This window comes from Terrapene carolina, unplaced genomic scaffold (genome assembly GCF_002925995.2).
Source record: "Terrapene carolina triunguis isolate 2854851 unplaced genomic scaffold, T_m_triunguis-2.0 Scaffold172, whole genome shotgun sequence".
In the NCBI taxonomy this organism is placed as follows: domain Eukaryota; kingdom Metazoa; phylum Chordata; order Testudines; family Emydidae; genus Terrapene; species Terrapene triunguis.
The window spans coordinates 319,084-342,588 of record NW_020664523.1 but is presented as its reverse complement, the minus strand read 5'-3'; the positions used below and the strand labels follow the sequence as shown (position 1 = coordinate 342,588).

The window sequence follows — 23,505 nt, the reverse complement described above, 5'->3', positions numbered from 1 at the left end:
AGTGTGCCATGCAGAGTTAAGACCATCTCTACTTAGATGAGAGTGTAACTCAGGGCATTTTTTGGTATTGGAAAGTCTTGGTTGGGTTTTTGGCCATGCAACACCAGAACGAGGAGGAGTTGATTCTAAATCCTATTTTATGCACGTTCCCAGCCAGATTTTGGAGGAGAACAGGTGGGCTAAACATAGTAATATTGTGCCATTAAAGCAGGTCAAGGCAGTGTCTGTAGTGTTCAAAGCCCTTTAAAAGGGAGCCTTAAGAAGAAGTAAGGAGTTCATAATGGACCTCTACCTTAAGTGAATTAAAATACAAAGGATTTTAAAATTCTAATTTGCTCCCTGATGTTTTCTTTTTGCACATCAGTCACTGGCAGGGGTGAACCTGAACAGGCCAGCTTTGCATTATAGTCCTTTCCTAATCAGTTTACAGCATAAGCACAACCCTGCTGCTGTGTTCGGGTTCACAGTACTACAAGGATTTAAATCTCAGTTTCCAAGGAACATTTTAGAAAAAGAGATCATTTTTATTCATGGACAATGAAAACTGGGGCCTAAACTAAACTGCCACTTCCCCCTGCCACTGCTCAAACAGTAACATTGTGCTTTTCAGTCCATGTCAGATTTATTTTGCCTAATGTAGAAAAGATTCATGAATCTTGTGGCCATATCCCTAACAAAATGGTACCACAGTATTCTTCAGTGAAACCCAACACACTAACACACTACAGCTTATCACAGCCATACTGCAGTTTCTGGAGAGCCTGCTAGATAACAGGAGTGCCTTGTAAAGAATTTAAACCACAGCTGTTCTTTGCATCCTATGGGGACATGCTATGACTAGCTGTTGGCAGCTGGATAAAGTGTGAACACACCCTGGTGAGGCCCCTATTGGTGAGAAGGAGACTAAGGGCTGCACCTAAGGTGCATAAATGGGGCAGAATAATGCCACTGATCTTTAATGCAGAGTTGCAGCCCAGAAAGGCTGCAGACCCCAAGAGATCCAGGGTTCCCATCTTGAGCCAGAGGGCTGCACCTCTATATTAAAGATGGAGCAGGTTCGAGTCACATTTCACAATTCTGCAGATTTTATTTAGTCTGTAGGCTCCAGTTTTTGGAGCAGTCTGATGGCCAAATCCTGCCCTGCCCTAGGATTTCAATAGAGTTGCAGGAGACACAAGTAAGGAGACACTTTATCCTTTAAAGTAGCCAAATTTGTATTCTCTTTCTAGAGCAGTGACTTATAGGTACCTGCAACCAAGAGGAGAACAGCAACAACTCTGTAGTACTGCCTGGGAGTGCCTAGGCAGAAGGAAACCAGGGAGGCAAGGAACGACAGCAAGATGATAGTGGCTGCCGTCAGGATTAACACCAGAGTAGCCACTTGCCAGTCTAGAAGAGGAAAGGACACAATTGGGGAAGAACCCCTCGTTAATGAAGAAACAGCCTCATACTCTCAGGCTGTGACAATAAAACATACCCACACTAATCCCACCCTGAGGTCTGGATTTTCCCATAATCTTCAAAAATCCTAATGCCCAGCCACTGGTTTCGCAGTACTTATGATCTACCAAGACGGCACACACATTATAGATTAGACAGCATTAACGTTTCAGAAATGCAATTCATGGTGGAGGAGGTTTGGTGATGGTGACGGAAAAAAAGTCACAGAAAGTATCCTTAGCTCAAGACCATTTCTGAGCCTGGAAATCTGGCACCAAGTGAAACTGAAGGAGGTCATTGAATGCTCTGCAGCAAAGCAACAGAAGAAGCCTTTGAGGAAAAGTAGGAGGTAGCTACAGACAAGGAGGGACTAAGAAATTATGAGAAAGTTAGAAAATAGGGACACAACTAGGAACAGGAAGGATTTAAGAAGCTCCTTGATGCTTCATATCTTGGATTTCCAAAAGGAGCAGAAACTACGTTTTATAGCCCATTGTGGGTTCACCATTTTATGATAGCACCAAAATGATCAGTGGAGAGTTAAATGCAATTCTTCTTATGATGCCTGAAAGAGTCACACAAGAATTGTAGTGCCTCTCAAAGAGACCATGGACCAAATTCATGGCTGACACAAGCAGGTACAGCAATTCCAGCTACTTCAAATGAATGGCCCTCTGACCCCAGCCTGTCTCTAGATCTGACCTCTGGGTCTAGCGGTTTCATCCTGAGCACCTGGTCTGAGTCACATTTTATGTAGCTTTAGTAATCAAGAGATGAAGAGTTAAAAACCCTTCAATCTAGTCCATGTGATTTCTCCCCATAAAGGAGCTGTATGAGGATAATTAAAAAAAAAAATCTTGCCTTTTTCAAACTAGTTACAAACCACTGGGGTTAGAGCTTCCCAATTGTACTGTAGAAAGAAAATATAATTTTAGAGACACTGATATCTCAAGGTCAGCCATTAGTATCTCTCTGGTTCCACCATGTCTTGCCTGATAGTCAAGGAAACTAGGGAGTTTGCCTTCTTTTTAAAAATGCTACTAGATCAGGTCTCAAACACACCAGAGCACATCTGGTACTTTTAGGTGAAACATGAATTTAGACTCCCACCCTGGCCCTTCTGTTCACCGCAGTGCTGGCTCTGCTGCAGAGGAAGGGGCTGCAAAAGGGCCCCTAACTCTCTCTGGAGAATGACTTTCTTTGCTTTGTTACGTTGGGTTCTTTGTTGTTAAAGGTGGTGGGTTTTTTTAGCAGTTTAATAGCAAAGTCTATTGTTCAGACAAAAAATATGTATATACACAGAGAATGTAAAATTCATCCATGCCCCCTCAAAGTCTGGCATCAGGGGATGCTGCCCATCTTTCCCTAGCCATGTCCCATCTCCTCCCTCTCCCTTCTCAGAGCAAAGGATAGAACCCAGGACTCCTGACTCCCATCCCCCTTGCTCTAACCACTAGACCTCGCTCCCTTCTCAGAGATGGCGTTCAAGCCAAATGGCCAGATGACAGCAGAGCACTGGGGACTAATGTGTTTTTCTTCTGTTTCCCTGATGAGAAAAGGACTTTGGACCACATTCTTATCTCAGAGGGGGTGATCTTGAGACATCCAGGCGACATGCAGTCACTGTATATCTGTATGGAATCTGGCAGCTCTTGTCGGTTGTCATAAACATAGAGATAAGGGTAGCATAAAATCCCTCCTGGGCAGCTGTACTGAATCGCTTTACCTGTAAGGGGTTAAGAAGCTCAAATAACCTAGCTGGCACCTGACCAGAAGGACCACTGAGGAAAGAAGATACTTTCAAATCTGGGGGGGAGAGGGAGGTTTTGTTTGTGACTCTCTTTGTTGCTCCCTCTCCGGACAGCGAGAGAAACCAAGCAGGGACAACATCTCCTGAATATATACCTGGAATAATCCATTTAAGAATTACAGAAATTGTAAGTAAGGCAAGGAAATGCATTAGGTTATCTTTTGTTTTAGCTTGTGAATTTTCCCTATGCTAAAGAGGTAGTTTCATTCCTGTTTTGTAACTGTGAAGCTGAGCCAGAGGGAAATCCTCTGTGTTTTAAATCTTTTTATTTACCCTGTAAAGTTACCTTCCATCCTGATTTTGCCGGTGTGATTCTTTTACTTTTTCTTTATAAATAAAGTTCTTCTTTTAAGAACCTGATCGATTTTCAGTGTCCTAAAGGGTTTGGTCTGTGCTCACATTGCTAACCAATTGGTTGGTATATTATTCTCAAGCCTCCCCAGAAAAGGGGGTGAAGGGGCTTGGGGGATATTTTGGGGGAATAGGGACTCCAAGTGACCCTTTCCTGAATTTTTGTGCAAATCACTTGGTGGTGGCAGCAATACTGTCCAAGGACAAGGAAAGGAATTTGTGCCTTGGGGAAGTTTTTAACCTAAGCTGGTAGAATATAAGCTTAGGGGGTCTTTCATGCAGGTCCCCACATCTGAACCCAGAACTCCTGACTCCCATCCCCCCTGCTCTAACCACTAGACCCCGCTCCCTCAGAGTTCAGATTGGGGGGGAACCCTGACATGGGTGTATATTGCCATAGATCAATGTATGCAGTTCCCACCAACACTGGTAGGAATTTTGTGCAGATACGAGCCCCGCACCTCAGAACTTACTGCTTGTTTTCTAGCCAGAGGATAATTGGAAGGGATTTCTCTCACAAGGTGGAGCACAGGAATAGGTTTCTTTGCAACTGTTAATATCCTGAATGCATACCTCTCATTTTCAGGTTTGGGACAGTCAGTATCTTGCATGTCTTAATAGTCAGGCAAGCCCTAAATTAGTCAGTTACATTCAGCTTGCCTTGCCAGTTCGCTCCATTTGGGCAGGAGACAAGTTTGGGTGGAGCTGTTCTCACTATAATCCCCCAGCTCCTCTCCTGGTGTCAAGACTGTCTGCATTAGAAGTTTACAAAACCCAGAAGTTATTTGCTTTGCATGTTCTAAACATGTTTTACTGCACCAATTCCACACCACAGGGTGTTACTTTGCAACATCACAGTGATGACATCACTGAGTCTGACTGCAAGGGCTGGTGAATTTACAATCTTGTTTCTGTGCTAGAAACAGGGACCTTACTCAGAAGGAAATGGGATCCTGCAACAAGACAGGTTGAAGCTTGTAGAGCAGCAATTAACGAAAAATAAATAATTTCAAAAATACGTTGGCAGGTACATTCTACCCCTCTCAGAACAGGCCTAACTCAAGGTATGAGGCAGCCAAAAGGAAGACTCCATTAGTCAGACTTTGCTAGAGACCTTCCACCCTCGTAGGACTCAAGCAGGGTTTGCAAGTCATGCAGTGTGGACGTGCAAACCATGCCCGCTATATTCCTAATTAAGAATAGATACCCATCTGTCTTGGATGGTTCAGACACAACAAATCCTGCATTTTGGCAAGGGGTTGGACTAGATGACCCTTGTGGTCCTGTCTAACCCTATGATTCTAAACCAGCCATATTAAGCTCTTTACCCTGAATTTGTTGCGTGTGCAAGGATAGAAGAGAGCTTGCTTCTCCAGGTCCAAGAAACAAACCCAGAATTGCTAGGCACTTTTGAGTCACAACAGGGCATTTCAACACAGCTATGTCTATCTCGAGACCCTGGGGGGCTAATCCACTGCTGCTCTGCACCTTGCGTTAGGTCAGTGGCTCTCAAACTTTTGAACTGGTGACCCCTTTCACATAGCAAGCCTTTGAGTGCGACCCCCCTTATAAATTAAAAATACTTTTAAATATATTTAACACCATTGTAAATGATGGAGGCAAAGCGGGGTTTGGGGTGGAGGTTGACAGCTTGCGACCCCCCATGTAATAACCTCGTGACCCCCTGAGGGGACCTGACCCCCAGTTTGAGAACCCCTGCGTTAGGTACACCAGTGCAGAGTGGGTGTGAAACTAACATTGACTGTAAAATGCTGCCTAATCAGAATGTGGTTTCGCCTTTCACTGGGCGCTGGTGTACCTCACACAAGGTGCAGGGCAGCAGCGAGACAGGGACAATAATCCTGAAAGGAAAAGGATGCAGGTTGATGGCAAAAGCTGCCCAAGGAGAGGTGTGGGGAAAGTAAATCCTGTGCTGGGAGTTCATTCTAAGCCAGGCTGCAGCCTGTGTGAAACAAACAAATGAAGCATCTGGAAATGTTGGGCTTTTCACTCATCTTTTATTGCCACAACAAAGGACTTTCCTGAGCTCCTATTAATCAGCAATTACTAGCAGGGCCATGTCCCAAACTCCATCAGTCCCATGTCAGCATAAGCCAGATGGAGCTGCAAGGACAGAGGAGCCTGGGGGAGGGAAAGGGCTCCTCGCATTACTTGGGGAAGAAACAGCCTGGTTTTGGGGAACTGTACTGCAAAAGCAGGGGGAGGGAAAGAGCCCAATGGCTGATTGTTTACATAAGCAGGACTCCGCCATAGCTCCATAAAAGCTTGTCTGGCCCTTTACCCACCTCCTGCCCCCAGGGAATGCCTGCTATTGACCTGCTCTGGTACAGTCCATGGCCCCTCCCTTCCTGCCTGTGGCTCTTCTCCTGGCACTTTCCAAGGGGAAGGGGAGCAGATGGGGGCTCTCCTCCAGCTCAAAATATTGAGCCTCTAAAGCTCACTTTAAAGTTCAGCCCTTGAACAGTTAGGCCAGGTCTACATTAGAACTTTTCCTAGTACAGTAGTGTCAGGTGTGATTTTTTTTTTAATTTTTAATTTTTTAATAGTGTTTCTATATTGGCAAAATAGTGTTTCTATATTGGCAAAAGCCCTAATGTAGATGCAGTTATTCCAGCATGATTCCATTTGCAGGTATAGCTCATTTTGTTTCCCACAACTCTACAATCCTCTTCTGACTCATTGCTGTCCTGATTTTACCCCTCCTTCCCTTGCCCCAGCTCTGCTACTGCACCTCAGTCCAAAAGCACAGCACCCCTTGCTGTTCGAGGCTGACCTGGGACACCCATTAGCATGGAAATGCTAAACACTGTGATTCTGTGATATGGCAGGAGATGGTGATGACCAAATCACTTTTGACCTCTGGCCACCAAAGATATCCAGATAGGCTAATGCCCAGCCAACCCTACTGTCCTGCCACAGGCCCCAAGAACCTGCTTTTCATGAGGATCCTTTTAAAGTGCCTTGCAATAAACTGGCTGCAGGAAGGCAGCACACACTGCAGTCCCGTGAACTGGATGTCCTATGGGACACATGGTTAGTGCTGTGCCCTTGGCAACTGACTAAATGAACTCTTGGTAATGATTCTAACATCCTTTATAAAGCAAGCTGTGGGGCAGGTGAACTACAGTCACCACACAGAGCAGACCTACAAACAAACACCTTCCTTGCTGTACCTACTGAACACATACTCCTTTGACAATTAGAAGCTGGGCAGCCATTCAGGGTCTGTCTTCACTGCAGTTAACCTGGGCTCTTACTTGAGCATTGCCCTGAACCCCTCTCCAGTCCGACTCCACACACATAAACCTTGGGCATAAGTTTGGTGGTGCTTTCAACCCAGGCTAGCTGGCTCATCTGGGGCTAATGCCCAAATGAGGCTTTCATTCAGGCTGGTGACCCACCCTCTCTACAGGGAGGATGCAGGCTGAGCCACTCATGTGTTGATAGACCTCCCGGTTCTCCTCCATGTGCCCAGAAGGACAGACAAGCTCTCCTACAATTCACTCCAGGAATCAGAGCAGCTCAGCTTAATGCAGCACACAGAACCCTGGGACTCGGCCCAGGGCCGCCCAGAGGATTCAGGGGGCCTGGGGTCTTTGGCGGCAGGGGGCCCCCGCCGCCGAATTGCCGCCGAAGACCCGGCACTTCGGCGGCAGGTCCCGGAGCAGAAGGACCCCCCGCCGCCGAACTGCTGCCGAAGACCCGGAGCGGAAGAAGCTCCGGGGGCCCGGGCCCCAGGAGAGTTTTCCGGGGCCCCCGGAGCGAGTGAAGGACCCCGCTCCAGGGGCCCCGAAAAACTCTCGTGAGGGCCCCTGCGGGGCCTGGGGCCTATTGCCCCACTTGCCCCCCCCTCTGGGAGGCCCTGACTCAACCTTGGAAGTCCTAGCAACACCTGAGGAGGGCACCAGTGAGGACACTAATTCTGGCATGGCTTTACAGGTTGGCTGCTCATACCTGAGCTAGGCTAAGCTGGATATTCAGACCCAGGTGCCTATCACTTGAGTTAAGTCTGCAGTGAAGACATATTTATAGAGGTCGAAGCACGAGACCTGTGTCTCATGCCAGAGACAAGTAGGGAATAGGCACAGCTGCAACTTAGTTGGCAGGGTGGGACGAACTCCCCTGCTGCATAGGACCTACTGTGTCTCAGGTAAGGGAATAGCTCAACGGGGTAGCCTCTCAAAGAATCTGACACCCCTAGGCCTCCTTGTGGGATGGCAGTTAAGTCACCCCATGTCAGGACAGGTTCACTGGTCTGGAAGGAGAGCAGCAAGAAAAATAAATCTGAGGGATTCACCACAGACCGAGATGGAGGGAGGCCAGCAGGCCAAAGGGGACTCTGCAAAGTCTGAGCTGCACAGACCATCTGGAAAGAGGGAAACCAGAGGTCCTATGGAATATCACCAGGGAAACCAGTTCTGGGTTTCCAGAGGGGCCTATTGAGCCAGTTCTGCCATGAATATCAGGGAGCCCAAAGAGACTGGTGGAATAGGAGATCCAGGATGGATGCAGCAATTTTGGCTCCATTTAATGAGGCCCAGATGTGAGATGGGATGGGCAGCTGTACAATAAGTGTCATGCGCAAGAAAAACAGTCAGTCCTGTCAGGGATGGAAGAGAGGAGTGCCTTGGAAGACGGCTACACAAACATCTGAAGATGGTTTGTAAGTTTGGCCACCCCTGCAATATTGTATAGAAGAGACTCATTCCCCGAGTGTAAGACCTGCTGGAGGCAGGGGTAGGAGTGGGTTTTAGCTGGAGTGAGAGCTGTGTGAGGGGAGAGGGTTTCAGTCTGAGCACATCTGGGAGTGTAGTAGAGGAGAACTATGGGGGTCACCGCAGGAGTGAAACTGGAGGGAAACAGCTCAGCAATGAAGGAGTGGAATCTGCATGCTGGGGTTTGTAGTTCCATCAATAAAACTTGGGGCGGGGGTGTGACCTGGTGTGCCTGGGGTAGCCCTCACTGAAAATGCCAAGGTCAAGGCAGGATGCAAAAAGGAGAGCAGATTCTCCCAAAACTGGTGGTTAACACTGAAGTTAGACTCACCCCCCAGTCACAAACTGCTCCTGATCCCCCACACTGGTTATCAAGCAGCTAAAAAAAGAAATCACACAGCCCCCTTATTGCATTCCAGTTCTCTGGCTCCCAGTCAGCACCTAGGTCCAATACAGTGAGAAGTTGTTTAAAAACTCTGCTCACTATAAGACATGTTCCCCAAGGGCCAGGCACATTGCCAGGTCAATATTAGGTTGGATCTTACCCAAAATACCACGCTGCAAGCCAGTCCTTTAGTGTCTAAAACTAAAGGTTTATTATAAAGAAAGAACAAGAAGAGAGTTATTAAATGGTAAAGCAATTAAAAACATACAGAGACTTCAAAATCCATATATCAGGTTCTTAGCCGTATTGGTGAGTTTGCTGGCTTGAAAGTCCCTCTGGAACACATCCACAGCTTGGATGGGTCATTCAGTCCTTTTTTCAGAGCTTCATTTATAGAAAAGTTACTCCAAAGGTACGAATCATAGAATCATAGAACTGGAAGGAACCTCAAGAGGTCATCTAGTTCAGTCCCCTGCACTCATGGCAGGACTAAGTATTATCTAGATCATCCCTGACAGGTGTTTGTCTAACCTGCTCTTAAAAATCTCCAATGATGGAGATTCCACAACCTCCCTAGGCAATTTATTCCAGTGCTTAACCACCCTGACAGTTAGGAAGCTTTTTCTAATGTCCAACCTAAACCTCCCTTGCTGCAATTTAAGCCCATTGCTTCTTGTCCTATCCTCAGAGGTTAAGAACAATTTTTCTCCCTCCTCCTTGTAACAACCTTTTACGTACTTGAAAACTGTTATCATGTCCCCTCTCAATCTTCTCTTCTCCAGACTAAACCAACCCAATTTTTTCAATCTTCCCTCATAGGTCATGTTTTCTAGACCTTTAATCATTTTTGTTACTCTTCCCTGGACTTTCTCCAATTTGTCCACATCTTTTCTGAAATGTGGCGCCCAGAACTGGACACAATACTCCAGTTGAGGCCTAATCAGCGCGGAGTAGAGCGGAAGAATTACTTCTCATGTCTTAAAAACAACAAGGAGTCCGGTGGCACCTTAAAGACTAACAGATTTATTTGGGCATAAGCTTTTGTGGGTAAAAAACCTCACTTCTTCGTGAGGTTTTTTACCCACGAAAGCTTATGCCCAAATAAATCTGTTAGTCTTTAAGGTGCCACCAGACTCTTTGTTGTTTTTGTGGATACAGACTAACACGGCTACCCCCTGATACTTTTCTCATGTCTTAGCCCTGGTCTACACTACGAGTTTAGGTTGAATTTAGCAGCGTTAGATCGATTTAACCCTGCACCCATCCACACGATGAAGCCATTTTTGTTGACTTAAAGGGCTCTTAAAATTGATTTCTGTACTCCTCCCCGACGAGGGAATTAGCACTGAAATCGACCCTGCTGGGTCGAATTTGGGGTAGTGTGAACGCAATTCGACGGTATTGGCTTCCGGGAGCTATCCCAGAGTGCTCCATTGTGACAGCTCTGGACAGCACTCTCAACTCAGATGCACTTGCCAGGTAGACAGGAAAAGGCCAGCGAACTTTTGAATTTCATTTCCTGTTTGGCCAGCGTAGCGAGCTGATCAGCACAGGTGACCATGCAGAGCTCATCAGCATAGGTGACCATGGAGTCCCAGAATTGCAAAAGAGCTCCAGCATGGACTGAACGGGAGGTACTGGACTGATCGCTGTATGGGGAGACAAAACCGTGCTATCCGAACTCCGTTCCAAAAGACGACATGCCAGAATATTTGAAAAAATTTCCAAGGGCATGAAGGACAGAGGCTATAACAGGGACCCGCAGCAGTGCCATGTGAAGTTAAGGAGTTCAGGCAAGCCTACCAAAAAACCAAAGAGGCAAACGGCCGTTCCGGGTCAGAGCCCCAGACATGCTGCTTCTATGATGAGCTGCATGCCATTCTACAACTACCCCACCCCTGAGTGTGGACTCCGTCAATGGATTCTCATGCAACAGGGATGTGGATTTTGGGGATGAGGAAGATGAGGAGGAGGTTGAAGAAACCGTTTTCCCCGACAGCCAGGAATTGTTTTTCACCCTGGATAGGGAACCCTCCCAACCCACCCAAGGTGGGCTCCCGGCCTTGAAGGTGGAGAAGGGACCTCTGGTTAGTGTACCTTTGTAAATATAATACATGGTTTAAAAGCAAGCATGTTTAATGATTAATTTGCCCTGAAGACTTGGGATGCATTGGCGGCCAGTACAGCTACTGGAAAAGTCCGTTAACGTGTATGGGGATGGAGCGGAAATCCTCAGGGGACATCTCAGTGAAGCTCTCCTGGATGTACTCCCAGGGTCACCTGGTTGAAATAGGGGAATTTTATTAAGGGGACATTCAGAGGTGGCCGTTCCTGCTGGGCTGTTTGCCTGTGGCTGAACAGAAATCATCCCCGCTGTTAGCCACGCGGTGCAGGGAGGAGTGAAGCAATCATCCCAGAGAATTGAGTGTGTGTGGGGGGGTTAGTTGGGTTTGTGCTGCACGTTAACCCAAAAACCGCAGCCCTTCCTTTTAAATGGCCAACCCATTTTAAATGGCCAACCTGATGGGTGCTTGGTATAGGAAATGAGGGTGCAACTGTTTGAAACCATCCCCACATGTTATGAAGGTTAAAGAAGACAAAAGACTCTGGCTTACCATGTCTGCCTGCAAGCTGAATTCTGTTGCCCGCCGGCCCTGCGTGTGTGATCTCTCACACCAAACTGGCAGGACCTCAATATAAGAGGCAAAATGCGACCTTGTAAAGAAAGCACACATGCTATGTAATGTTAACAGCTTGGTTCACTGTGAAAGAGTCTACCCATTGTTCTCTAAAATGTGTCTTTTTAAATACTACTCTCCCTTTTTTTCCTCCTGCAGCTGCAACTGTTTCAATGCTCCCCATATCATCGCCGTCCCAGAGGCTAGCGAAGATTAGAAGGCGAAAAAAACGCACTCGCGATGAAATGTTCTGAGCTCATGCAGTCCTCCCACACTGAAGGAGCCCAGCAGAATGCCTGGAGGCAGACACTGTCAGAGTGCAGGAAATCACAAAATGAATGTGAGGACAGGTGGTGGGAGCAAGAGGAGAGGTGGCGGGATCAAGATGATCAGTGGCGTCAGCGTGATGAGAAGAGGCAGGAAGCAACGCTTAGGCTACTGGAGAATCAAACTGATATTCTCCGGTGTACTGTTGAGGTGCAGGAAAGGCAGCAGGAGCACAGACCGCCGCTGCAGCCCCTGTGAAACCAACCGCCCTCTTCCCCAAGCTCCATAGCCTCCTCACCCAGACGCCCAAGAACGCGGTGGGAGGGCCTCCAGCCACCCAACCACTCCACCCCAGAGGACTGCCCAAGCAACAGAAAGCTGGCATTCAATAAGTTTTGAAATGCAGTATGGCCTTGTCCTTCCCTCCTCCGCCACCCCACCCAGTGCTTCCCTCCTCCCCCACCACTCCCGGACTACCTTGGCAGTTATCCCCCCATTTGTGTGACGAATTAACAAAGAATCCATGAATCTGAAACAACAATGACTTCATTGCCTCTGCAAGCGGAGATCAAAGGGGGGAGGGGAGGGCGGTTGGCTTACAGGGAAGTAGAGTGAATCAAGGAGAACAAACAGAACTTTCACACCGTAGCCTGGCCAGTGATGAAACTGGTTTTCAAAGCTTCTCTGATGCGCAGCGCGCCCTGCTATGCTCCTCTAACTGCCCTGGTGTCTGGCTGCACGTAATCAGCAGCCAGGCAATTTGCCTCAACCTCCCATCCCGCCATAAACGTCTCCCTCTTACTCTCATAGATATTGTGGAGCACACAGCAAGCAGTAATAACAATGGGAATATTGGTTTCGCAGAAGTCTAACCGAGTCAGTAAACTGTGCCAGCGCACTTTTAAACGTCCAAATGCACATTCTACCACCATTCTGCACTTGCTCAGCCTATAGTTGAACAGCTCCTGACTACTGTCCAGGGTGCCTGTGTACTGCTTCATGAGCCATGCCATTAAGGGGTAGGCTGGGTCCCTGTGACGGGGTTGGGACTCACCCCCTGGCGCCTCCTACTGGTTGTCTCGGGAATTAGCTCTGTCCAGTGGAGCGCCCCCTCCTGGTGGTGTCCCGTCTGTTGTCTCGCCCTCGGTTGGCGTGTGGACCTGCGTCGCTCTCCGGCTTGCGGCATCCTCTTCTGGACCACTGCCCTCCAGCAGTGCCCCTTAGTCCATCCACACCCCCTTCCGGGGGGCGGTTAACAGGAGTCTTTGCACTGGCCTCAGCGGCCTGCCACAACCCCCAAGTCTAGCCCCTCTTACGTCAGGGGGCAGGTTGCAGCCTGACTCGGCCACTGTTCCACGGCCCGGTGCAGCACAAGGGGGAAAGGGGGGTACCCAGGCCCGCCCGCTAGTCTGGGTCCCGACCCAGGGACCCTCTAACGGCAGCCTCTTGGCCCTCCTTCTCTCCCCTTGCCTTCAGCCTTCCCTGGGTCACTTCCCCTCTGACCCCATTGCACCCCCTAGGCCCTTCTACTCAGGGCCGGCAGTCTGGCAGGTATCAGACTAAAGGTCCTCTCTGCTTCCCTGAGCCTGCCCAGCACTGCGCTGTCTTGGGTGCTAGTCTCCTGCTCAGGAGACAGACCATCCTCCCTGAAGGTCTGAGACAGACTGACTCTCCTCTCTCAGAGCAGCCTTTTTATAGGGCTGAGCCTGGCCCTGATTGGCTGTCTCCAATCCGGGCCTTGATTGGCTCCCAATAAGCCCATCTCTTATTGGCTGCCGGGCTGCACAGGCGCACTGGCCTGCTGCAGCCCCCTCTAGCATGGGGGTAGGGCAGACACCCCACCACAGTCCCCAAGGATAACTATAGGCATTTCAACATCCCAACGGTTATTTTCTGGTCTGGAAAGTAAGTCCCTTGCTGCAGCCGTTCACACAGAACAGAGTTCCTAAAGATGCGAGCGTCATGTACCTTTCCCGGCCATCCCATGTTGATGTTGGTGAAACGTCCCTTGTGATCCACCAGTGCTTGCAGCACCATTGAAAAGTACCCCTTTCGGTTTATGTACTGGCTACCTTGGTGGTCCGGTCCCAAGATAGGGATATGCGTTCTGTCTATCACCCCACCACAGTTAGGGAATCCCATTGCAGCAAAGCCATCCACTATGACCTGCACATTTCCCAGAGTCACTACCCTTGATAGCAGCAGCTCAGTGATCGCGTTGCTACTTGGATCACAGCAGCCCCCACAGTAGATTTGCCCACTCCAAATTGATTCCTGACTGGCCGGTAGCTGTCTGGCGTTGCAAGCTTCCAGAGGACTATCGCCACTCGCTTGTGAACTGTGAGGGCTGCTCTCATCTTGGTATTCTTGCGCTTCAGGGCGGGGGAAAGCAAGTCACAAAGTTCCATGAAAGTGCCCTTACGCATGCGAAAGTTTCGCAGCCACTGGGAATCATCCCAGACCTGCAACACTATGCGGTCCCGCCAGTCTGTGCTTGTTTCCCGGGCCCAGAATCGGCGTTCCATGGCATGAACCTGCCCCATTAGCACCATGATGTCCAAATTGCCAGGGCCCGTGCTTTGAGAGAACTCTGTGTCCATGTCCTCATCACTCTCGTCACCACGCTGCTGTCGCCTCCTCGCCTGCTTCTGAAGTTTCCGGTGCTGCATACACTGCAGGATAATGCGCATGGTGTTTATAGTGCTCATAACTGCCGCGGTGATCTGAGCGGGCTCCATGCTTGCCATGGTATGTAGTCTGCGGAAAAAAGGCGCAAAACGATTGTCTGCCATTGCTCTCACGGAGGGAGGGGAGACTCATGACATGGCTTACAGGGTTGGCTTAAGGGAATTAAAAATCACACAACTGTCACACCAAAGCCTGGCCAGTCATGAAACTGGTTTTCAAAGCCTCTGTGATGCGCAGCGCAGCGCAGCACGCCTTGCTGTGCTCTTCTAATCTAATCACAAACAGCCTAGTCAGCAAACAGCGCCAGCAAGCTTTTAAACGTCCAAAGGCACATTCTACCACCATTCTGCACTTGTTCAGCCTATAGTTGAACTGCTCCTTATTACTGTCCAGACTTCATGAGCCATGGGAGCAAGGGGTAGGCGCGACCGCGTGGTGCTGCCGGCTGGGAGAGAAGCCTGAGGCAGAAGCCTCCAGCTGGCATGATATTCCAGGCAGGACTGAATCTCCATTAGACGAAACTTAAAGAAGAGAATGACCTGGAGTCATTCCCATTTTTGTCTAGGCATCCCCGACCGACCTCACCAAGGTCGGCCAGGAGCGCCCACGAGACGACAACAACGGTTAACAGTCGTATTGCACCGTCTGCCGCCGGCAAGGCAAGGCAAGGCAAGGAGACGCTGCTGTGTAGCACTGCAGTACCACGTCTGCCAGCAGCACCCAGGAGATGTACGGTGACTGAGCTGAGCGGGCTCCATGCTTGCCGTGGTATGTCGTCTGCACGGGTAACTCAGGAAAAAAGGCGAGAAACAATTGTTTGCCGTTGCTTTCACGGAGGGAGTGAGGAAGGGAGGCCTGATGACATGTACCCAGAACCACCCGTGACAATGTTTTTGCCCCATCAGGCATTGGGAGCTCAACCCAGAATTCCAATGGGCGGCAGAGACTGCGGGAACTGTGGGATAGCTACCCACAGTGCAACGCTCCTAAAGTCGACACTAGCCTCGGTACTGTGGACACACTCCGCCGACTTAATGCGCTTAGTGGGGACACACACAATCGACTGTATAAAATCAATTTCTAAAAAATCGACTTCTATAAAATCAACCTAATTTCGTAGTGTAGACATACCCTTAGTTACAACACTCCTGCTAATACGTCCCAGAATGATGTTCGCTTTTTTTTTGCAACAGCCTTACACTGTTGACTCATATTTAGCTTGTGGTCCACTATGACCCCCAGATCCCTTTCCGCAGTACTTCTTCCTAGGCAATCATTTCCCATTTTGTATGTGTGCAACTGATTGTACCTTCCTAAATGGAGTACTTTGCATTTGTCCTTATTGTATTTCATCACTACATACCATTTCTCCAGTTTGTCCAGATTATTTTGAATTTTAATCCTATCTTCCAAAGTACTTGCAACCCCTCCCAGTTTGGTATCATCTGCAAACTTTATAAGTGTACTCTCTGCCATTATCTAAATCATTGATGAAGATATTGAACAGAACCAGACCCAGATCCTGATCCCTGAAGGACCTCACTCGTTATGCCCTTCCAGCATGATTGTGAACCACTGATAACTACTCTCTGGGAACAGTTTTCCAACCACCTTACATAGAATATCAGAGTTGGAAGGGACCTCAGGAGGTCATCTAGTCCAACCCCCTGCTCAAAGCAGGACCCATCCCCAGACAAATTTTTGCCCCCAATCCCTAAATGGCGCCCTCAAGGATTGAGCTCACAACCCTGAGTTTAACAGGCCAGTGCTCAAACCACTGAGCTATCCCTCCATCTAGGTTGCATTTCCCTAGTTTGTTTATGAGAAGGTCATGCAAGACACTATCAAAAGCTTTACTAAAGTCAAGATATAAGAAGCAGGAATGAAGACAAAATGGAGAAGAGGCAGCTGTCTTTCATACCTTTTGCCATGTGCCTTGTACTTCCTTTGTCTTCTGGGGCACCTGGCATTGACCACTGTCGGAAGACAGGATATTGGGCTAGATGGACCTTTGGTCTGACCCAGTATGGCCATTCTTAGGTTCTTATGTCCCAAACACAAGCTTCACAGCACATGGCATTGAAAAGCCTTAGAGTTCTGTCCATAGACATGCCCCTACATGTCTTGCTGACTCATCAGGTATAGTCCCTGGCTTTTTTCAATGGGTTCAATGTATAGCCGATGTCCCTTGATGGGCCATCAAAAGCAGGCAAGGCAGTGTTGATCCCAAGCTGTCTGGGGGTGTCACCCAGAATCACAGCACAAGTGTTGAAATACAGATATACCATACATATCAATAACTCACAATACAAAGGTGATACAAACTTATAAACAAGATAATCATACCAGGCAAATCATAACATTTTCACAGATACCTTATATGGCATATCTGGTCAGATTCCTTGCAATTTTATAATACTGGTATCAACAATATCATAAAGTGTCTCCCAGATTCCATACAGTGTCACAGGGGGGCTATTCACAGACCGGCATTCAGGAGTTGGGCAACACTCAAGATCTCAGACACCTCTGACATTTGCAGCAGTCTGATAGTTCAGCCAGAAGGGCAGCCAACTGCTTCTCTGCTATTGTTTAAGAGTCCATCTAAGACAACTTGCTTCTGCTTTGAATCTGACATCCTGCGAATTCTCAGCTTGTGTTTCACAGAGGGAGAGGTCCAAAGAATGTTTGGCACCGGATCCAGCTTTATTGGCCAGTGGACCAAACTGTCCCATCCCTAGAGCAGCCAAGTCAATTAAGGGAGCAGTGAGTCAGCCACCAGCTGAAATCCACTCCCAGTGTACCCCCTGGCACAACCAACCCTAACAGTTCCACCTTTACGAGAGTCGGCTGCAGTTTTCAGCTGTCCATAACTCCCAGATAAAAGCCAGTACTGTGCATTTCTCTAATGGCTTGAAAGATCCCAAAGCACTTTACAAGCTATAAAAATAAAGGATCGCTTCACCCCAAACTGAAATGCAGCCACCTCAGGTGGAGAAGCTGAGTGACATTACTTTGTTTAGGACAGGAAGTGAACTTTATAGCCAATTAAATTCCCTCTGCAGTTTTTCGGCAGACAGTGCAGTTACCTAAACTGGAATTTGTCCAGAACACTGGGGTTCATTCCCCTGCTCTTGCAAGAAGTGTGATGGGATCTTTAATAGCCACAAGGTGCTTCAGCACCTCAGCTTCAAATCTCACCCAGAAAACGATCTCCCAGGATCTGAGCAGCCATTGGAGCACCTGTTCTGAACAGATTCAGAGGGAAGTCTACCTTCTAGAAAGTACCAACTCCTACCCCAGCTCTAAAGCCTTTATAGGAGGGCCTGTCTGAAATTCAGGAGGCTTTACTAGATGACGTTGAAAAACTGGAGGAGGATGCAGAGAGCCACAAAAGTGAACATGGCTTACAATGAAGGACTGAGCTCACTCTGTTCATGTTATGATTATGGAGGATAAAATTGAGATTGACTTGATTACAGCCTAAGTACCTTCAGAAAGAGAAGACACTGGGTCCTACTGGCTCTGTCATCTCCCGGAGAAAGACAGAACAAGAACCCATGGCTGGAAGCTGACGCCTGACAAATTCAAATTCAAATGAAGGCACAAGTTTTTAACAGTGAAGATAATTAACTTTGGGAACAACCTCCCAAGGGAACTGGTGGATGCTCCATATCTTGGAGTTTTCAAATCCAGACTGATGTGTTTGGCTAAAGCATCTTCCAGAAAGACAAGTTAATAGGTTCAATAAAAGGGTAACTGGTGGAGTTTAATGGCCTGTGCTGTACAGGTCAGACTAGATCTAATGCTCTCATCTGGCCTTAAACTCTACAGTGCTCTAGACATGAAAGTCAAGCAAGTCCATGAAAAGAGAATGAGCCTTAATGCAGTGAAACTTCTGTATTGTTAAGAGTCTGAATTCAACCCACAAGAGCAAATAAGTGGAGAGAAAGGACTGTGAATTTGGGCCAGCTACTGATGCCCAGAGAATCCAGATGGCCGAGCACTAGTTGAATGAACACAGCTGAATGAAGTACCAGTGGGCAGCCCCAGAGAAGTTACTCCATTCCCAGGCTCTGACATGGTCTGGAGTCAGACCCATAAAGTCACCTGTTCACACCCACTGCTGTCCCGTCTGGGAGGAGCAGCAGCTGCCCAGTTGCTTTGTGGGAGATTGAGGCAGACAGTCAGCTGAAGGGCTTGGTATAAATCTCAGGGGTAAGTTTGGAAGAGAGGAGGTAGCATAATGAATGGCGCATATCTGCTCCCCCCTCCCTTTGACAGTACAGCCTCCTTCCCTGAAAGAAACAAATGAACACACTTTCCTCCAACCCCCTTCTCCATTTCAGCCCCTCCCCAATTTTCCTGGCTGAGTTGCTGCTAACAAAGAGCAAAAGAAAAGAGGTTACAGTGTGAGCTCCCCTTCTGCCTCCCCCTTTCATTGCTTCAGTGCCACAACTCCTGTCCTATTGTTTCCCCTCTCCAAGAAAACAGACCCCAGCGTGGGGAGCTCAGAAGCTTCCCCCTCCCCTGCCATTCTCCCTCCCTTATACAGCCCAGCTGTTCATGTTAGAGAGCAAAACTAGAATTTCACTATGAAGCTGTAAATACATCTAAGCAGCTGATCGTCTTCACCCAAGATCATAAAGGAAGGGAAAGTTAAGGCAATAGCCAGAATAGCCTGGCTTGATCTCCACAAGAAGGGGAAAAGAGCTCATATACAAGCACCTAGATTGGAGCCGATATCCCCCTGTGTGGACAGATTACAGGACTATGAACTCTCCTGAATTCGGTGCTTGTTCAGAGGTAAAGATGCCTTCTTAGACTTTAAGGCCAGCAAGGACCATTATAATCTGACCTCCTGCCCTGCACAGGCCAGGGAATTTCATGCAGTGATTTCTGTACCAAGCCCATAGTGTCAATACATCCTGCAAAGCTGTGCTGAAGTGAGTCACCCTAGTCACTCACTCAGCAGCAGCCATCTTCCCCCTTTCACTCACTCCCTGCCATTTGAAGCAGGAGAGCAGCAACAGGAATAGCAGGGAGTTCCCAAGGCAACTTGCAATGGAGCATTGGGGATGCAGCCCATCTTCTCTGGATACAGCAAGAGAAAGCCAGGCTCCAAACCCCTGGAGCTCTGACTGTGACCCCAACCTTGCTCAGGAGACTTATTTTAAACCAGGCTGGTTGGCCCAGCAGAGCCAAGTACTGATGGAGAGGATCTGGAAGACAAGGAAGTTGAGACAGAATACATTAGTACACATTACTACATATATTGAGACCTCAGCTATGCTCCCTGCCTGCCTGCACCATAAACCACAACTTGACCTCATTTATGCTTAATTCATTTGCAGGAGGCTGGGACCCCTGAGAATCAGGGTAACGAGCAGAGGAAACCGAGATGAGACATTTTTACCGGCTGGACAATGATCCCTGCATGTCATTTGAAGGCCAGTTTTGATTTCCTCCCCCAGAAGTAACAGCTCCATAAAATATTCAACTAGGGACCTCAAGATAACCAAGACCTTTCATGGCTGTAAACAGAGAGGTGTGCAGACACCAGAGAATGGAGTTTGCCACCACCTCATCTCTGTTATCCTGTCTTGCTTTGGGTTGAGATGGCTCATGCTGTGAACATCTGTTCACACCTCCAACATATGAATTCCTATCATGAAAGATCAGTGTGGTCCATTTAATCTGTCTGGTCATGCCAGTGCCAGATTCTTCAGAAGAAGGCATCATACACCTGCTGTACCATAGGGGTCATTTCTTCCTGACTCCATCTGATCAGCTTCTGCCCTGAAGCATGAGGATTGAGAGCCCTTGTCATTTTATCCCAGCTAGTGTCACTGCAGTGAATTCTACTCTTTGTCAGATAAACATGCAGGGCTTGACACTCCACTGGGTGTTCAAAATGGATGTAAAATGCCAGCAAATCAGAATTTTCCACTCTGTGTTTTACATCCACATTGCACAGGTCTCAGTGACAACAAAAGGTGAAAGGCCAGTGGAGAACCAGGCCTGCAATCTGTTTAAAGGGACATTTTCAATTTAATGAAACTTACAAGACAGACTAATGATCACTGTAACCAAAAGATTTGCAAAATATTTCTCTATTGTTACTTTGTGTTTTCCAGTTTCTTCAGAGGAAACAGATTCCCCTGTTTGCATAGGCCTTTTACCCAACTACAATGCAGCCTCTTGAATGGACCATCCATTCTACTCAACATTGAGATGGCAAATACTGGGTTACACTTTCTCTCCCGGGGCACTGCCTCAGTGCCAAGTTATAGGATGGGCTGGGCCAGGAGCCCAATAAAACTCTGCTGGTACTAGTCAGTAACATTTCTCCTGTGAGCCAATGGCAGCCCCATTTGGCCTGGAGTTACCAGTGCAACCTCCTTGTAAAGTACACGTGCTGTTCTCCCCTGCATTGGATGCCCTACGCTAGGTGCAGTTGCATATGGAGTCCCTGGCCAGCACAGCTTCAGGAGTTTTCCATGATGAAGCTCCCACCAAGACATATGCCCCGCTGGGTGGGGGAGTCCCATCAAAGAGGGCACTGCACTCTCAAGATGCTTTATTTCATTGCCCAGCCATCCACAGTCTCCTTCTATGCTTCTTCTCCCTGACAGGTGACGCATGCATTCCCTGCTCTCCCTCTGTGCATGACCCAAGGCGCAGGGACAATCTCTGGGCCCCCTTTGTGCACTCCAGGATTCATGGTGCTGCCATCAGTTCAGAGTGACGATACCCAGAGGGCTCCTGAGAGCAGGGCGTTTACACGGTTCCAGCTCCGGATGACGTAGCCCACAAGCCCACCGACCCCTGGGGCACTCCGCTCGAAACCGGCTGCCAACTAGACATGGAGCCATTGATCACTACCCGTTGAGCCCGACGATCTAGCCAGCTTTCTATCCACCTTACAGTCCATTCATCCAGCCCATACTTCTTTAACTTGGCAGCAAGAATACTGTGGGAGACCGTATCAAAAGCTTTGCTAAAGTCAAGGAATAACACATCTACTGCTTTCCCCTCATCCACAGAGCCAGTTATCTCATCATAGAAGGCAATTAGGTTAGTCAGGCATGACTTCCCCTTGGTGAATCCATGCTGACTGTTCCTGATCACTTTCCTCTCCTCTAAGTGTTTCATAATTGATTCCTTGGGGACCTGCTCCATGATTTTTCCAGGGACTGAGGTGAGGCTGACTGGCCTGTAGTTCCCCGGATCCTCCTCCTTCCCTTTTTTAAAGATGGGCACTACATTAGCCTTTTTCCAGTCATCCGGGACCTCCCCCGATCACCATGAGTTTTCAAAAATAATGGCTAATGGCTCTGCAATCTCATCCGCCAACTCCTTTAGCACCCTCGGATGCAGCGCATCCGGCCCCATGGACTTGTGCACATCTAGTTTTTCTAAATAGTCCCAAACCACTTCTTTCTCCACAGAGGGCTGGTCACCTTCTCCCCATACTGTGCTGCCCAGTGCAGCAGTCTGGGAGCTGACCTTGTTCGTGAAGACAGAGGCAAAAAAATCATTGAGTACATTAGCTTTTTCCACATCCTCGGTCACTAGGTTGCCTCCCTCATTCAGTAAGGGGCCCACACTTTCCTTGACTTTCTTCTTGTTGCTAACATGATCCCTGAAGGAACCCTTCTTGTTACTCTTAACATCTCTTGCCAGCTGCAACTCCAAGTGTGATTTGGCCTTCCTGATTTCACTCCTGCATGCCTGAGCAATATTTTTATACTCCTCCCTGGTCATTTGTCCAATCTTCCACGTCTTGTAAGCTTCTTTTTTGCGTTTAAGATCAGCAAGGATTTCACTGTTTAGCCAAGCTGGTCGCCTGCCATATTTACTATTCTTTCTACACATCGGGATGGTTTGTTTCTGCAACCGCAATACGGATTCTTTAAAATACAGCCAGCTCTCCTGGACCCCTTTGCCCTTCATGTTATTCTCCCAGGGGATCCTGCCCATCTGTTCCCTGAGGGAGTCAAAGTCTGCTTTTCTGAAGTCCAGGGTTGACAAAGCTTGACAAAGCCCTGGCTGGGATGATTTAGTTGGGAATTGGTCCTGCTTTGAGCAGGGGGTTGGACTAGATGACCTCCTGAGGTCCCTTCCAACCCTGATATTCTATGATTCTAAGCGTACAGCCCACCAGCAGACTAACGAAGCTCATGTTCGCTCTGGCTTGTGCCACAGGAGGCTGGCGCAGCGTCTTACAGACACGCTGTCAGTGCCACTCAAGCCCGTTTACACAGCTGCTGCGAATCTCTGAATCCAGCTCCCCCTCCACCCCTACCTCTTCGGGCCAGTCTCAAAGCTAGAGCCAGGCTAGTTTACTCTGGGGACGCACCTCCTGCCCCCTCCCCTTCTGGGTGCTTTAGCGCCTAGAGGTGGCCACAGCAGCCAGCCCCGCCGCCCTCAGCCCCAGTATAACCATTGCACACTGGGGCGAGGCTCACCCCGCGGACAGCTCTCCCCCGGCGCACAGCCAGACAGGGAGATGCAGGCGGCCCCCGGACATGCCCCCCGCCCCAGCCAGCGCCGAATCGGGGCAGCCGGCCGGCCCCGCTCTACCTGTCCTCAAGGTGATGAGGCAGTGCCACACGTCCGGGGCCCGTTTACACGCCTCCCACAGCGACAGCGAGCCGCGCTCCGAAGTGACCCAGGCGGGGCTCAATAGGGCCACCACGTCCAGCGCCAGGGCGACCAGCAGGCAGACGAGGGCGATTAGCTTGAAGGGCCGGAGGACGCGAACCTCGCCCGTGGCCATGCTGCCCCCGGGGATCAGGGGTCCGCGCTGCACCCCGGCCCCGCACCAGGGACCCGCCGGGAGCTGGGCAGTCCCGAAGCGCACAGCCCAGCCCCGTGCTCCGCCGTTACTAGGGCATGCCAAGGCCCTCGGGGTCCTAGAGCCGCCCGCACACAGCCCGCCCCCTCGCCTGGGGGACTCCTCCTCTCCGCAGCTGCTATTTCCACCGCGTCCCCCGCCCGCGTTGTCTCGTTCCGTGTAACCCCCACCCCCACCCACACGTGTTGTGTCTCCTCCTATGCTTAGATTAGAATCTCTCTGGGCAGTGCTGAATTTGTGGCAGGGCTTGCCAGGCTGAGCCCCAGCACCTCTGGGCCTGGCAGGGCTGA

The 23,505-nt window shown here is 49.0% G+C and overlaps 1 protein-coding gene across 1 annotated transcript; it reads right to left on the bottom strand.

Annotated features, from left to right (window-relative positions):
- Positions 1–1,302: 1,302 nt before the first annotated feature.
- Positions 1,303–23,142, bottom strand: LOC112106157 (transmembrane protein 47-like). The gene is made up of 3 exons (XM_024199264.2): positions 22,942–23,142; positions 8,883–8,923; positions 1,303–1,389 (listed from the first exon to the last, which is right to left on the bottom strand). The coding sequence occupies exons 1-3, from the start codon at positions 23,135–23,137 to the stop codon at positions 1,363–1,365; spliced, it is 264 nt and encodes an 87-aa protein (XP_024055032.1). The 5' UTR covers positions 23,138–23,142; the 3' UTR covers positions 1,303–1,362.
- Positions 23,143–23,505: the final 363 nt, after the last annotated feature.